At 41.5% G+C, this 15,582-nt stretch overlaps 1 protein-coding gene across 1 annotated transcript in view; it reads right to left on the bottom strand.

Annotated features, from left to right (window-relative positions):
* The window catches only part of tsc22d1 (TSC22 domain family, member 1), a 54,274-nt gene that overhangs the window by 31,244 nt on the left and 7,448 nt on the right, over positions 1 to 15,582 (bottom strand). The window contains exon 2 of the mRNA XM_042494253.2: positions 5,229 to 8,735. Within this exon, the coding sequence (XP_042350187.2) occupies positions 5,229 to 7,900 (2,672 nt within the window). The 5' untranslated portion in view covers positions 7,901 to 8,735. The remainder of the gene's footprint in view (positions 1 to 5,228; positions 8,736 to 15,582) is intronic.

The raw sequence follows: 15,582 nt of genomic DNA on the forward strand, positions 1-15,582 counted from the left end.
ACACCATACTGGTGTTCAATGCTTTTGACATCTGGGACTAGCAGAAAAAAAGAAATGCACTTATATTTGTTAGGCACGTAAATATATATAATTTATATAGATTATCAATGAGATTTATATATTCATATAAGACAACAGCCAGTGTTAAGTGGTAACATCTAACATCTTTGTATTAAATTAAACAAACAAATTAAACATTAAACATTTTACTGTAAAAGAAGGCTTGAGTGAAATAATCTAAAACTGGACTTCTTCATTAAAAGCAGGGATTAAAGTATGTCAATGTCTCACTTCATATTCTAAGGAAGCCTTGGAAATAATGGGAAATCATGTCATTACCATCATAAAGTCTTGAACCTGTGGAGAGGAGGACACAGAGCAAACTGTTATCCAATATGGATAACCCTGACCACCTTCTCCACTGGACAGATAGCTCTTTCTCTAAAGGACTGATTCAACTTCACTGTCACAAGGGCCAAAAGAGGAAATCTTTCCTGCCCAAAGCAATAACACTCAGAAATGTCAGCTGTATAGTTTCTGTCTTTACAAAACTCCACTCTGATATGCTCTGCAATAACACTGCACATCACTTTACCTCACAACATTCTGAAAACTAAAACTTTTTTCAACAAATTTGTCAGTTTGCCTTATATATATACATACACTGGTATAAAGCTATGCTACAGTATATATTTAATATTTTAGTTTAAGTATTTTATAGTGAATCATAGCATGTTCTTAAAATAATGTTTTTATATAACCTTTTTCCCAATTTGGGATCAATAAAGTACATCTATCAATCTATAGTAGGTTCACTGTGATGAGATTTATTGAAACAGAAAACAAAACAAAAATTATGAAACAAAAGTGCTTAAACTTGGAACACAATCTTGACCCTCTCGATGGTTGGCTGCTGATCACGGCCCCCTCACCCTTTTTTCAAATGTACTTACACATAAAAGGTCAAAGCTAGAGACACTTGGTTAGATAGGGAGAACGGGTTGAACTAAAATAATTATACTATCAAAAACAAAAACATCCACTCTGTTAATTCAAACTCAACTGTAAACAAGACGATTAACATCATGCCTTAATATAGTATCTGATTAGTTCACAGCCAGATCTCACATCTTACAAGAAAATGAAACCATATCTAAAGTTAAACCATAACTTCTATCCTAAACCGAGGTCATACCGAAATAAGCTGGTCAAGTTTGTAAATCAGCACCACATTACCTCTCGTTTAAACCCTGTCTTCCATCCGAAGAGTTGAAACAAGAATGAAAAGTGCATGCATGCATGCACGCACGCACGCACGCACGCACGCACGCACGCACGCACGCACACTAAAGAGACCCTGGTGTTTTATAGCCATACCTTAGGAGGTGATTTATGAGGGCAGGGTCATCCCACACATTAAGCCTGAAAATATGTTGACGGGAGCCACACAGCAGACCTGAGGAAGCATACAACCACTGATATGGCGCACAGACCCCCAGCCAGAGCACACTTGTGAATACATTTCTACCAGACAGAGAACAAATCAACTTTTATGAGAGGGACTGGCTCCTCCTACAATTAGTACACAAAGGAAAAAGGTCCCGGGTCAAAGAAATGCTTCCGTTCAAAAAGTGACCTTAGAAAAGGTGCAATCACTTAAACTTAACTGCCTTTTTGCACAAAAGACCATCATTTTTAGCAGGAAAGTGAGAGTAATCAATACCATTTGGTTTCAACTATCAAATTTATGGCAAAAATTCAATAATAATAGACATCAATCATACTGTGATGATATGAACACGTAGCCTTTATCATTTTACTAAACTCTTTTGTCTAAATACATGGCAAAAGGAGTATAAAAATGCAAACAAAATCATAGCCCATCCCCAATTACATATCATTATGTTTAAAGATGTTTTTGTTGACAGAAATATCAAGCTTTCTAAGGAGACAGAGGCAGCCTAGCCTTGTGTTTTTGAAGACAAAGCTTCAGGTTCCCCGAATTACCCACTGCGCAGTATGCACATGATTCCTGAATACAAGTGAACCTCTGCTATTTCACCTTTTTTGTCTCAAACACCTAGCCCAAAAATCAACACAACATTGGCCAACAATTAAAATATATATTAGTTTCTTTCTCTTTCCCAAACTGTAACCATTTTTAAACTACTCATACACAAGACTCTTAAATCTACAATTAACTTCTAAATTAATGCTCAACTTAAATAAATGCTAAACACATACACTCTCATGAAACAGAAACTGATACCAAGGGGCTCAAGCATAAGCTGGACTACATGCTAAAACATACACAACTCAAGTTCCCAAAGCGTTGCAAAATGTTAACAATGTAAAACTGACAAGTGAAGCAGTTACTGAAAATTAGCTCAACCTCAGTGATGGCTAGATGAGTTTATCAGCTGATGAAAAGCACTCAGTGTGGAGCGCAGGTTTCTCCTAAACAATAACAAATTCTGTGAGGTTGAGTATTTCATATTAATGGAAGTTATAACCCTGTAATATAATTTGCTTTTTTACATGTTTGCTTCAAACAAAATGTTGTTTGTGTATTAATTGAAATAACAAACTGAAACAAGTTTGACCAGATTATCAAACATTAAGGCCAAAACGCGCTTAACAGACATCAAAGAACTGTTGGCTGACTGTTGCATCACCTTGCGTTGCCTGTAGTTTGGCGAAAAAGTTGCACATGAACACACAGCAAAGACTGGAACTGACAGTCACCCATCACATATATTCTGCGCCTGTATGAAAGGAAATACTGCTCCATACCAGAAAACAGTGGTAGTCTGTAGTAGTCATTTAAAAAAGGGAAACTTTATTATTACTTTATTATTAACAACAAAACCCAGTATTGAAAGAGCAGAGGCATATTTACTGTAAGTCAGTGAACATCAATGCAAACTAACTGGAAACGTTTTTGCTAAAAAGCTCAATGGCTGAAGAAAGTTATCTTATCTATGTAATGAGTTTCTTTCAACCTCACCCCCTCTTGACTTTAGCCCTCTGTTTACTTTCTTCCTCCTCGCATGCGCTGACCTGGGCTACCAATCAGAGTGAATTCATTCAACGATGGCTTTGTTGTATCTGATCCCAATTCAACATGCTAAGTTGGCTGAAATAAAGCTGAAAAGGGCAGACGAAGGCCAGCCATCCGTTGACCCATGGCCAACCATCAGCTTGGTGTGTCAGGGCCTTTAAACATCTCGAATCTGGGGGAAATAGCTCAATTGGGACATGCCTAGTTTGTGGTCTGTGTAAGGAGGCATGAGCAAGCATGTCTGCATCAGCTGATGAGGCGGTGTTGTCATCTCTGAGTTAGCACATTATTTTGTCAATGGAGTTCATCAGTTAGTTAAGAAAGGAAGAGAATAAGCCAGTTCCATCCATTCATAAGAAAACTGACTTCTGTCACCTACTCCCATTCTCGTGACAGCAGGTAAACTACTGAGAAATGAGCCGTGAGCCTAATTCACCAAGACAATCTTCTCATTTGAAACAAGGGCTTTGGTTTCACCCAAATGCTACTTATCATCAAAGACAATAATCCACCTGATCCCCATAGATTTCACATTCCTCAGAGTTAAACGTCATGTGATAACAGTAGCCATCCTTCAGTTTCCGTCCATAAAGACAGACTAAAAATAACTAGCATCATTTCATCCTTGTTAACCTCTACATTCCCAGCAATGAAAACCAGTCCGGTAATCAACACATATTTATAATTATAACTCTGGTATAAAAACATCTTAAACTAAGGTAATACCATTATCTGAGGTTGGGAAAATGAGCTTAAGAGTGACTGAAATGTGGGCAATTTCCTGCTGCTGGGTGATTAAAATTCCCCTGAAACCTCAAAATCAGTTCTTAAAACATATTATTGGGAGCACATTCCACAGGACTTTTGGATGGACAGCATAAATCAGTACCAAACAATAGTGCCTGGAGAGGACTGACAGAGATGGAGGAGAAAGAGAGATAGCGTGAGAGAGAAAGTGAGTATAGAGAGTGAGAGCTCTTAATAAAATCAATAAGCTCTTAGTGAAGGAAAAATACTACTGCGCTACACTTTTCATGTCAACAAGGAAACCACCATGTCTTCTTTATGAGTTCATCTAAAGGTAGCTTTGAGAAATGGCCTGTAAAACAAAAATTTTGTTTTGGTTTCTCTGTAGATTTATTTCTGTAACTTCTGCAGCTACCCATCATCTTCTATCTCTAATTAAATAATCATACAACCTCCACCTCATTTACTGCTTTTCAACAACAAATGTGCTGAAAGCGTGTGTACAGCGAAGTGGGCACCCAGCAGAAATTGTGCCCTGTAAGGCAGACCGTCGGGATTTAAGCAAGGAGTCAGGCTAGGTAAAATGTCGAATCACTGCAGCCACTTGATAAAGACGAGACGTCACATCCAGCTGAGCCCTGCACTGTGTCTCACAGACAGAGGACAGACAGACTGTGGCAGCCTGGCAACTGCCTGCTGACTAGCTAGGAAAACAATAACACTTTTCTTTCCTCACAGCTGCCACAGCAACCAGTAAAATCATCCAGCTTCAAACATACTCTGAATGTTGAGTTGGTCGGTCAAAACCAGGGATACTCAACTTGCTTTGCTTGGGGGCCACTTTTGCAAAATGACAAGAGGCCAGGGGCCATTTGCTGCTGCCTCATACATGTCTCTAGCATTTTAGCACGTTTCTATGATTTTAGGACGTTCGTGGGATTTAGGACATTTCTAGGATTTTGGAACATTTCTAGGATTTTAGTATGTTTCTAGTATTTTAGGACAATTCTAGGATTTTTCAGACATTTCTAGGTATTCTTGGACATTTCAAGGATTTTTCAGACATTTCAAGGATTTCTTGGACATTTCTAGGATCTGAGGATGTGGGCTTAGCTAGGACCTCTGTGGGGATCATACACTGGCTCTTTTTTTGATAAACAGGCTCTATTTTGATGCTGTTTTATGCACTCTGGCAACTTATGAATACTAAAAGTACAAAAACACTTTCCAGTGTGAATCACTGTTTTTACTGAGAATTAGAAAATGGTTAAAGGGCCACCCGGCACCCTATCAGAAGCCAGATATTGCTTGCAGGCCATAAGTTGAGTATCACTGGTCTAATCACACATGTAACAGAAGCATCTCAGTAATTGACCATAACTCAACACTTTAACAAAAGCAAGGAAATGATATCTCTTACCCATCCTCCTCTCCATCCACCGTCTTGAGACCAGCAGATGCAGTTAAGGCACTGGCGGCAGTGGCGTTGCCCTCCGCTTCTTGACCCTGGCCAGTGCTGGATCCAGAGCCAGCCTCCCCTCCGGACAGCTTGGGCAGCCCCAACAAAGCCGACTGGTGCTGGAGGAGCAGCCGCTGGGCATCCTGCAGCTGAGTGGTGGTGAAGGTGGGCAGACTGGCGTAGAGGGCGCTGGCCTGGGCAGCATGAGCCAGGGCCAGGGCGCTGCTGTGGTCCTGGGACAAGCTGACACAAGACAGCTGGCTCTGCGGGACACCCTGTGGGGGCATTCTACCACTGTTTCCAGTGTTGTGGGCTTGTGGTTGGGTCTGGGGAGCACTCTGAGAGTTGGGAGGAGGCACACTTGGTGCAGACACTTGGCTCTGGTGGACTGTTGTGGGCAGCTGGGTGCTGAGACCCGGGTTTTGGATTTGTGTTGGGAGCGACTGTGGCTTCTGCTGCTGGCAATCCAGATGGCCTGGGTGGCTCTGAGGCTGCTGGCCAAGGCCTGGTACTCCAACATGAGGGGGCATACTGGAGGTGGCGGACTGAAGGGAGGAGGGCTGCTGGGCCTGTGTGTGAAGGAGTGCCTGTGACTGCTGTGGGCCGCCCATCATCTGACATGCTCCATTAGCTGACACAGAGGGAGCTGATCCAGTTTGGTTGGGCAGAGGTTGAGAAGCTGTAGCCTGGGAGATACCTTGGTGTGGATGAGAGTACTCAGGTGGCCTCACCTGCACTGGGGCTGCTTGGGGGGTAGCAGATGGTTGCTGTGGTAAGGTGGCATAGCCTGCCTGCTGCTGCTGAACACCCACTAAGCCCTGTGAGGAGCCTGAGGATTGATTAGCAACCGCCTGGGCATAAGTGAGCTGCTGCTGGGGTAACGCCGGCGTAGGGAGACCACTGGCGGTCTGGTGGCCTGGCATGGGAGCAGGCTGATGAATGCTAGTGGGAGCCGAGGGGGCCGCAGTAGTCTTCCCATGTGAAAGGGTAATATCCTGGGGGTGCATGTGAGGTTGCGACACTCCCATGCTTAAGCCACTGGGGAGGATTCCTTGAAAGCCCTGAGGAGGGGAGGCGTAATCCTGGGCATGCTGGGCAACTGGGGGTCCCCCAGCCTCTCCACTGCACACACTCTCAGTATAATGGCTCAATGTACTCATAGTGCTACTCACAGAACTACCACTTGTGCTTTCCCTCTCTGAGGCCCCAGCAAAGCTCTCAGAAACAAACTGACGCATGCTGACCGACCCGGTATCAGATGCAGCAGAGCTGGGAGCAGAGGCCGGGGTCTCCTTGTCATAGAATTCAGTGCATGTCCATCTGCCCTTCTTAAAGGGTTCAGAGCTAGAGTCCAGCTTCACCACCCTGAAGCGGGAACTGGTGGTAGTCACTGCAGGGGCAGGAGCTGGGGCAGGAGCAGATGGTGCAGGGGCTGTGGCCACAGCTGTGACAGGGGCACTCACAGCAGACCCAACTCTTCCCTGGATCCCACTGGAGAGCCCCATCCCTCCAGAGGCACTGAAAGCAGCAGCAGTAGTCGTAGTAATCATGTTGGAGTTGATGTTTTGGTGTTGCTGGATCATGCTGACATTAGTGGTGGTTATGAGGTTACCCCCGGCTGCAGCAGCGCCACCTCCACCTCCACTCCCCCCGCTGCTGCTCATCACATTGAGAGGAAAGCCACCACTGCTACTGCTAGCACTCGTGCTGATCCCCCCTCTCACAGGCACGTTGGCAGAGCTTAACATATTCACATTACTAACAGTGCTGGTCTGGGGATTAACTATGCTAACTGTAGTGCCTGTAGCAGAGCTGTGCATTCCAGGGACAGAACCCGGGGCCGCAACCCCCACGGGCTGAGCCACAAGACTTGGAGGGGCAGCCTGGGAAACATTCTCTTGAGGGACCCCCACGTTAGAAGGCATTTTCTGGGTGACACAAGGTCCAGAAGCGAGGGCAGATGGGATGCTCCCAGGCCCAGAGGACAGCGGGTATCCCTGGGCATGGTTAGGATGATGAGGATGGTGCACAGTCCCATTCACCATGGCCCCACCATGCTGCTGGTTCAGGGCATGGGGGTGTGAGGGCTGGTTAGGGGAGACAGCTCCAGGGGTCTCAGCATCGTGGAAATTATTCAGCGTCTCCTCTGACGAGCTCCTCTCTGCTCCCACTACATCGTTAGCGCGGGAGAGGGACACGTCCAGGATTTCTGAAGAAGACAGATCCTCTGTGTGGGACTCATCCAGGTCATCGTAGCTCTCTGTGTCCTCTGCAATACTGTTGTTGGTACTCACAGATATTTGTGCTGGAGTCACACTTGTGATCTGGAAGCCACTCTTCTTCTTTATCTGAGCTCCGGTGGGCTGTGTGGGCTGGGGCTGCAGGTTCAGGCTGTGGGGTGGGATGTGGTGGGGACCCGGGGAGGATGAACCAGCAGGAGGTTGGCACTGGATCAACAGGGAGGGTTGGTAATCATCGGCTGGGACGTGGCTGTTATTGACCACCTGGTTTGCCGGTGCCGACAGCGTGGAGCCGCTCCCGCTGCCTGTATTGCTACCCCTTCTGTGAAAGACAGCCGGGTGCGCCATCTTTCTAACACTGCCAGAGTCTCCTGCAGGGTCCGGATGATGCATTTCGAGAGGATCCGGGGGGTAGTTGGTCTCTGACAGTATGCAATAAGGTTGCAGTACGTTAACGGCGCCGTTTTGACTAAACTGCGATCAACAGACGATCAAAAAAATAAAAATTACAACCGGGCTGTTCTTAAATATCAGGCAAAGTTGTGCCAATATTTACAGCCTCTCATACACGATCTCCAGTGACAGTTAGCGAGGCAAAAGAAGCTAGTGGCTGAGTAGCTAGCGAGCTAACGTCAACCGATGCCAGTGTTAATTCGCCGGCTAACTACCAGTGTTGTCCGTTTGTGCCTCTATTAAACAAACATTTTGTTGGCTTTCTAGTGAGAAACAAACGGGCACTCGTTAGCTGCTAGGTAAGTTAGCCTTATATCAGATGCTAGCCTGACAGAGGAGTAACGTCAGCTAGCTAGCTGCCAGTCTCCATCACCGGCTAGCTAAACACAGACGAGTCGTTTTAGCTGCTGAATTTGCTCAAAGGAAAGAAAATGTAAACAAGCAACCTTTCATCCAGTGCAGATCAGTGTAAAACCGAATACGATCAATTAACAGCGGCGTACAAAGGTTTAATCCATCCCACTGAGTCCTGGTTTTAGTCTTGGTTTTGCTGTATCACTGGTCCTCCCCGGCGGTAGCGTTGTTCAGTATGTAGCCTCCTGCACCGCTGCTGTGGCTCTGTGCTGTGACGGGACTGGAGGGGAGGGGTGCTCCGTAATATGGCGACCGCGCATGGTCTCTGCTGCCAGACATAAAGCAGTCTGGTGGAGGCGGTGCCGAACCCAACATCAACATCAGCGGAAAGAGCCGGAAAGTGCCGAGGAGAGGGCGCTCCCTTAAAAAAAACAACAACAACAACAACAAAAAAAACAGTTTAGGATACATTACAATGGGAAATTATTTTATTGTTATCTAAGGTAAGTGAAAATAGTTTGTACTGTAACGTTACCATTACATTTCAGCAGAAGCAGAAATACTTAATTTAATATCCGGGGGGGATATTGTGGTTCGTTACAGTTGCACAGAGAATGATATAAAGTAGAAATCATTACCAGCACAAAGTAATAATAAAATCAAGTAGCTTTACTACGTAAATAATTTTAAAATTATAAATATGTAGAATGTACTGAGTGTGTAAAAATATATAATATATATAAAAAAGAAATACAGTAATATTAAAAACAATTAGTACTATTATGTGAATATTTAAAATTATAAATATGTAGAATGTGCTGAGTGTTTAGAGTGTGTAAAAAAAAACAACTTTTTGCCTTATGCTACAATACAATGGAAATATAAAATATGTGTGTGATGGTACAATGTACAGATACACTAACACACACACACACACACACATATATATATATATATACATATATATATACACATTAAGAAGTGGCAACCTCCCCTTCTCTGGTAAGTGCAGTCCCTAATGATATAATAAAGCTCAAAAATAAGCTTCGAAACACTGCATACACCTTAACAATATAATAGAATAACATGCATAATGATATGACCCACTGAAAGGAACAACTCTGCCTGAGTTATTTTGCTTTTAAAGCTTAATATATTTTGTTTCTGACCCCACCATGGTTGAAAATATTTTTTTAAATGATTTTATTTTTACCCTGTGATGTTTCTACTTTTACTTAAGCGAATGATCTGAGTACACAGTGTATATTCACTGGTAGAGGTGTGTTATTAAATAGTCAAGTGATATGAGTTAATCCCTGCAGATAGTACAACGAACACCAGATGAGAAGATAAACAAAAAATGACAGAGGATGTAAATATCATATCAATGAGCCTCCTGAGCATTTGCTGTGGATTGAGCAAAACATCAACACCACAACAGTGTTTCTGAAACAAAGGTGGACAGAGAGTTGCTAGATCTCTCTGCAGACAGACGCAGGTGGTAACTACACTGAAGGATTATTCTACACACAGGTACTGTTAGGGGCCTCTCTCTCTCTCTCTCTGGTGTGTGTGTCAGAGAGTGAGAGGCTGAGAGAAAATGTATACATTTGTTGGTCTGTAATGTTGCCACCGTGGGTCAATGAACTCTGCTGTTAAACTGGTCAAGCATCTCCATTTTCTGTGTTCTGGTCTATTCTGCTAATGTCTGGACACAAAGATCATTTTCCACTTTGAACAATCTTCATTTAACATTTTCTCTTACTTTCTCTCTCTTAATGATCCAAAACAAAATCTTTAACACAACATGACTGTGATGTTCACACTGGATAATTACATGCTTTTAAGGCACACTTACATAAAAGCAAGAAGATATCAATATAAGTTTGAAAATATGTTGGAAAACTACATTTAAGCAACAGTAAACTAAACAGAATTGTCTCTTAATAGCAGCACTCCCACCACTCTGCTGGCTCATCACAGATAAGACATCCCTTAATTTCGGGGGCCACTGACTTTATTGCACTATACTTGGAGTCATATCAATAATTCCAAAGTTTTAATCATTGTTTGTTTTGCTGGAGCACCACAATACACTTCATTCATCTGGATTTAACATTCATCTATAACATTTACATCTATGTTTTCATTCATTCATAATCACCTGAAAATAAGAATTGTTGTGTTTTCCTTACCTAAGAATGAGGTGATTATACATGGAGGAGGTCCTTTTCCTCAGAGTCCGCCATGTTGTTCAAGCCAAGAAGAGAAAAATCAAACACCGACTATGGATAATTACCCCATACAACCCCACATGTGCAGTAACTAAGTTAAAGTGTAAAGCAGCAGAAAATGGAAATACTCTCAAGAAAAGTACAGGTACCTCAAAGATTTACTCAATTGCAGTTTCTGAATAACTGTTTTGTACTGCAGATCCTAGAAACTACTTGTTATTAAAACAGTATAACTGCAGTTAAATTCATTCGACAGATGTTTTCAAAGCAAAGCAGCCTAAATTTAATAAGTAATTTGGACAATTTTCTTGAATCAAGTTACAAACAACACATGTATGGCACATCAGACAGCTTTATATCTGTCAGTCAGCTCTACAGAGAGCATAAAATAGTTATTTCTTTATATGAATACAATGCAGATTATTACTTTCACTCAGAACACAACAGAGTGTTTACAAAATGAAAGCAGAGTCCAGAGTATAAATTGTTCATTATTGTTGGAGCGGCGGCACAATGGTGCTGTGTGTTTTTTTTGTTGTGGAGTGCCAGTGTGATTTAAAGCTGCTGACAGCACCAGACGCTTACACTGCACTAGGCTCCTGCTGTCTCTCGTCCTCTATCATTTGTATCGATGGACATAGCCTGTCTGCTTGCCTGACAGTCAATCTCTACTTCTCTCTCGCTCCTCTGACTCCTTCACCGACCACTGCTTGGTCCTGCCTCTTTATTAGTTAACCTCAAATCCTCTTCTCCTTTTTGGCATCTTTCTCTGCTTCTCTTATGTTTAAGGCTTTTTTTTTAATTGCTCAAACCAGCAAACTGAAAATAACACCATATATCGTTAAAGTAACTACTAAAAGATATATCTTGCAACAAAAATAGCTATTCAGAGATTTTCAGACACTCTACAGATTGTTTATGTTTTAGCAGAAGCCCATAAATCTAAACTCTCACTCGCATTAAATCAGTTTTTCTCAATGTAATCTAGCTTTGAAGAGAGCTGCATGACTGCTTCATTTTCTTGTTAGAAATCACTGTCTTACATTAAAGTAAAGCAGTGAAAATGTTCTAAATGTAGCATACGCTGAGACTGACACTGATTGTTTTAGGTGGAACTATTTTTTCAGTGGGGTTAAATACGTTTTCTTGCTGACCCCTATCCACAGCAGCAGATTACTTAGCTTTCATGTCGGACTCCAGCCTGATTCTCCAAAAGGTGTGCGTGCAAACTAACATCTACTGTATGTGATATACTGTCAACGGACAAGTTCATTTGTACAATTCATTGTATACAGAAAAGACATGATGAGGCTACAAAATATAATGCCTTAGAGATTAACCCTTTGAAATCTCTATCAATTCAGTTTTGGAGGGCTGCGTTCAGATGCCTTTCACAAGTTATTGATCCTTTGAAACTTGAGCAAATTGACTTGATTTCTTTTGAAAATGTGGGGGAAAAAGTCAGTGACCAACTGGGCAAGAAATGCCCCACAAATTGTAAGAAATTAGTAAAAGGTGACAATTACCTGAAAATGAGTTTCAAATTAAGAGGGGAGGATTATTACAAAATGATCCCCCAAAAATAGGGAAACATTTCCTGATTATGTATATATATACACACACACACACACACACACACACACACACACACACACACACACACACACACACACACACACACACACATTTGGATCATTTTTGTGCTTGGTTTTCTTTTTTTTTTGTGATTTTCTTACAACGTTTTTCTCAAGTTTTTGCACATTTTTGTATCATGTCTTGTTAAGTTGCTCAAGGCCTTCATGGCCTCATGGTTTTTAAGGGTTAAACAACCCTATACAGTAGGTGAAATTATTAAGGGTTATTGATTATATTTTCCTTTTCTGTACATTTACTCGAGTAATATATTGAATCCTCCATATATTTGAAGTAGTATTTTTGCTACAGTATAAGGTGGAAATAGACGCAATCTCTTTGAGAGTGGCTTTGTCCAGGGTAGCTGCACGTATTGATTACAAAATACAGTCTTCCAAAGTACAAGTTGGGCGTTGAGCATATAAAGACAGATCTGTTGGAGCAGAGGGGTGATGATGACGGTGGTGAAACCAACCTAAAATTCCTGAAACAACAGAGGCTTTGGCCATGGAGCGCACGGGGCCATGCCCAGTGATGCGGGGCAGGGTGTCTGTGTCTCTGTCTGGGGCTTGTGTCCACTCAGCCTCCCTGCTCTGAATGGAGGCCAGAATAGATGCTGGCTTTATTTTCATTGGACAGCCCTCCCAGCAGAAAATCACAGTGTGTGTTACTAGATGTCTAAATACCCAGGCCCACCGCATTCATTCATGAGTTCTTCTTCCCACACATAGTCTGAACCCAACTCTGTACCACTGTGCGTCACTGTGACAAAGAAAGAAGAAATATTATGAACTTTAAGAGCTGGAATTAGTGCCAATAGTTCTGAGCAGAGCAGGCGCTGCAGTTAGAAAAACACCTTTGCATTTCAAGTCATACCTCAATCATGTGGGTTGCTTATGGGCAGAGCAAAAGCATAATGCATCCACTTTCAAAGTTCGTTTTTGATGATTCAAACATCGAGTCACAGGCCTATTTCTGTTTATTGCTGCCACCTGCACACGCTATAACAGATTTCGTTCAGCTGTGATTTACTGAGGCAGTTGCAGTGTTTCTTTTTCTTGCACGTTTTGTAAAATCAAAAGAAATATCAAACGTCACAAGGTTTTGTGAGTCAGGCCACCTGTTTTATGTACCAGGTAAATGTCACACGGAAACCCACACTGTCAGGAATGTATAGTTCTACACATAACCTTTCAGTGTTTGTTTTGGTCTTGTTACTAAATGAGGGTTGGTGATGGCACATGTTCTTTCCTCATGTGCAACCAAGGACGTACGTTTCATTTCAGCATAACGAGGTTGGACACATATGAAATGGGGGATAAGGGGTCAAAACTTTTTGAGCATCAGTCATTTATTTTTTGCTTTCTGGTTAATTTTTGGTCAACTTTGTGCATTTTCTGCATCCAATTATGTTGTAAATGTTAATTTTATCAAAGTAAAAGCTCCTTTCATGTGTTTATTTGGGGGAACAAAGTATATTTTCTTAATATTGGGGATGACATGTTCCCTGCATTCCACTCAAACTCACTATTTGTACTTAAACGAGCAAACTCATACAATATGCTTCTGACTGTCTTGTCAAAAGATTTCTCTGTGTCATCATTTAATTGTAATCCTTTGATACCTGGACCACATCATGATTCTTGTGCTGCATTTAAGTGCTTAAACCTTTGAAATTTGAGCAAATTGTTTCGTTTTCTTTTGAAAACATTGTGAAAAAAGGCAATAAGCAATTTGGCAAGAACTGCTCCACAACTCGCAAGAAATTACTGGATTTGGAAAGATTTGAATTTGGAAGATTTTCTAAAAAGAAAAAGTAAGAAAAAATGTTGAAAAAATTATAAGATTATTCATTTAAAATATTTTACAGAATTACTATTTTTAAGCACTTTTCAAGTCATCTTCTTGTTTATTTTCTTAACAATTTCTTTAATCATCAGAACATTTCTTTGTCCTTTTTATAATTCTTCTTCTTTTTTTTTCTTTAGTTGCTCATTGCCTTTCCAATATGTTTTCTAAAAAAAAATCAATACATTTGCTCAGGTTAAGAAGGGTTAAACCATACGACAATTGATTTTTTTGGGGGTGGGCGCTTCCTGTTTGAAGCATGTTCTCACAGTTAAATAATATCCCATAGTGTTAGATAGATTGCCTTCAGCATAATAATGTGTGATCGAAATCTGTGTTTTCACTTTAATGTTAAAAGACCGTGTCATTACAGAAATGGTTGCTTATTAATTCATTGTTGCATTGACAGGCAAGTATACAGTCAGCACAATGAATTAATCAAAGCAGTAACCTGAGATGTGCACGGCCGACTGATGAGCGAAAGGGGAACTTGAGAGCAGCTGGTGGAAATACTGTATTTAATAATGAAGGAGAGAATCTAAGATGGCACAGACTCACATTGAAGTCTTCAGAAACAATGTAGTTGAAACCACATGAAACAGTGCGGACCAGGCTGCTACAGGGCAAGGATATATGTTTGTAAGTGTTTGCAAAAATAGTGTCTTGAAATATGTATATTGGCTATATATAATAAAAAAATATAATTTACTTAAAAGGGAATATCAGGATTATAGAAGCCTATTTGGTGATACAAACATCAAACATCTAATTTTCCAGTCCCATGTTGTAGGTAGAGTCCAAATCAGTGATATAATGTTTCTTTCTTCAACAATTTGTGGCCAATGTCCACATTTTTAGGTCCCAAAATGTATGACCCCAGCCATCAGACAACTTTCCACTATCAAATGCCCCAAAAATATAAATTCTTGGTTTTTTTTTTCAGAATATATTGGGGAAAAAAGACCTGTAATTATAGCACCCCCATCAGGTCAATCTGTGTATTTGTTAAATGCTGAAAGAGTGAGAAGATGCATCCTCCCTCAAAGTTTCATAGCTGAAGAATGCAATCTCAATAATAATATAAAACAGATACAACATAGTATCTAAAATAAGAAAGTTGAAGCACGTGCTACTGATACAAGCTGAGAAATGTACAGTTGGACAAACAGCATTTGGGTACATCATGCAGGTTGTAGAAGTATCTGCTAAATGGCTTCACAAAAACTGTATATTAAGCCAGCATGCAACAGGAACATGCCACATTGATACAGACATCAGTCCAGCAGAATACCATTGGGATTAAGTGAAACAGAAGGTTTCAAAATTTAGGTTTCTCTGACTAAATTCACAGTAAACACAGTGTTGTCTACTCGGTGTAAACAATAACTCGAAAACAGTGGTTGAATATAACGATTAGGCTTTTCACACTGCACTCAGATGCAAGCTCAGGGAGCTGTTCGCCTAAGGCAGAGAAAGAGTTCAAACTGCCACAATCCTGACGTATTCCAAGTGGGCGAACCCTGATTGTAGCCCAAGGCTTGCTGGCCCTGCTTC

This window comes from Plectropomus leopardus, chromosome 10 (assembly GCF_026936395.1).
Source record: "Plectropomus leopardus strain MGB_pleo_1.0 chromosome 10, ASM2693639v1, whole genome shotgun sequence".
Classification (NCBI taxonomy): domain Eukaryota; kingdom Metazoa; phylum Chordata; class Actinopteri; order Perciformes; family Serranidae; genus Plectropomus; species Plectropomus leopardus.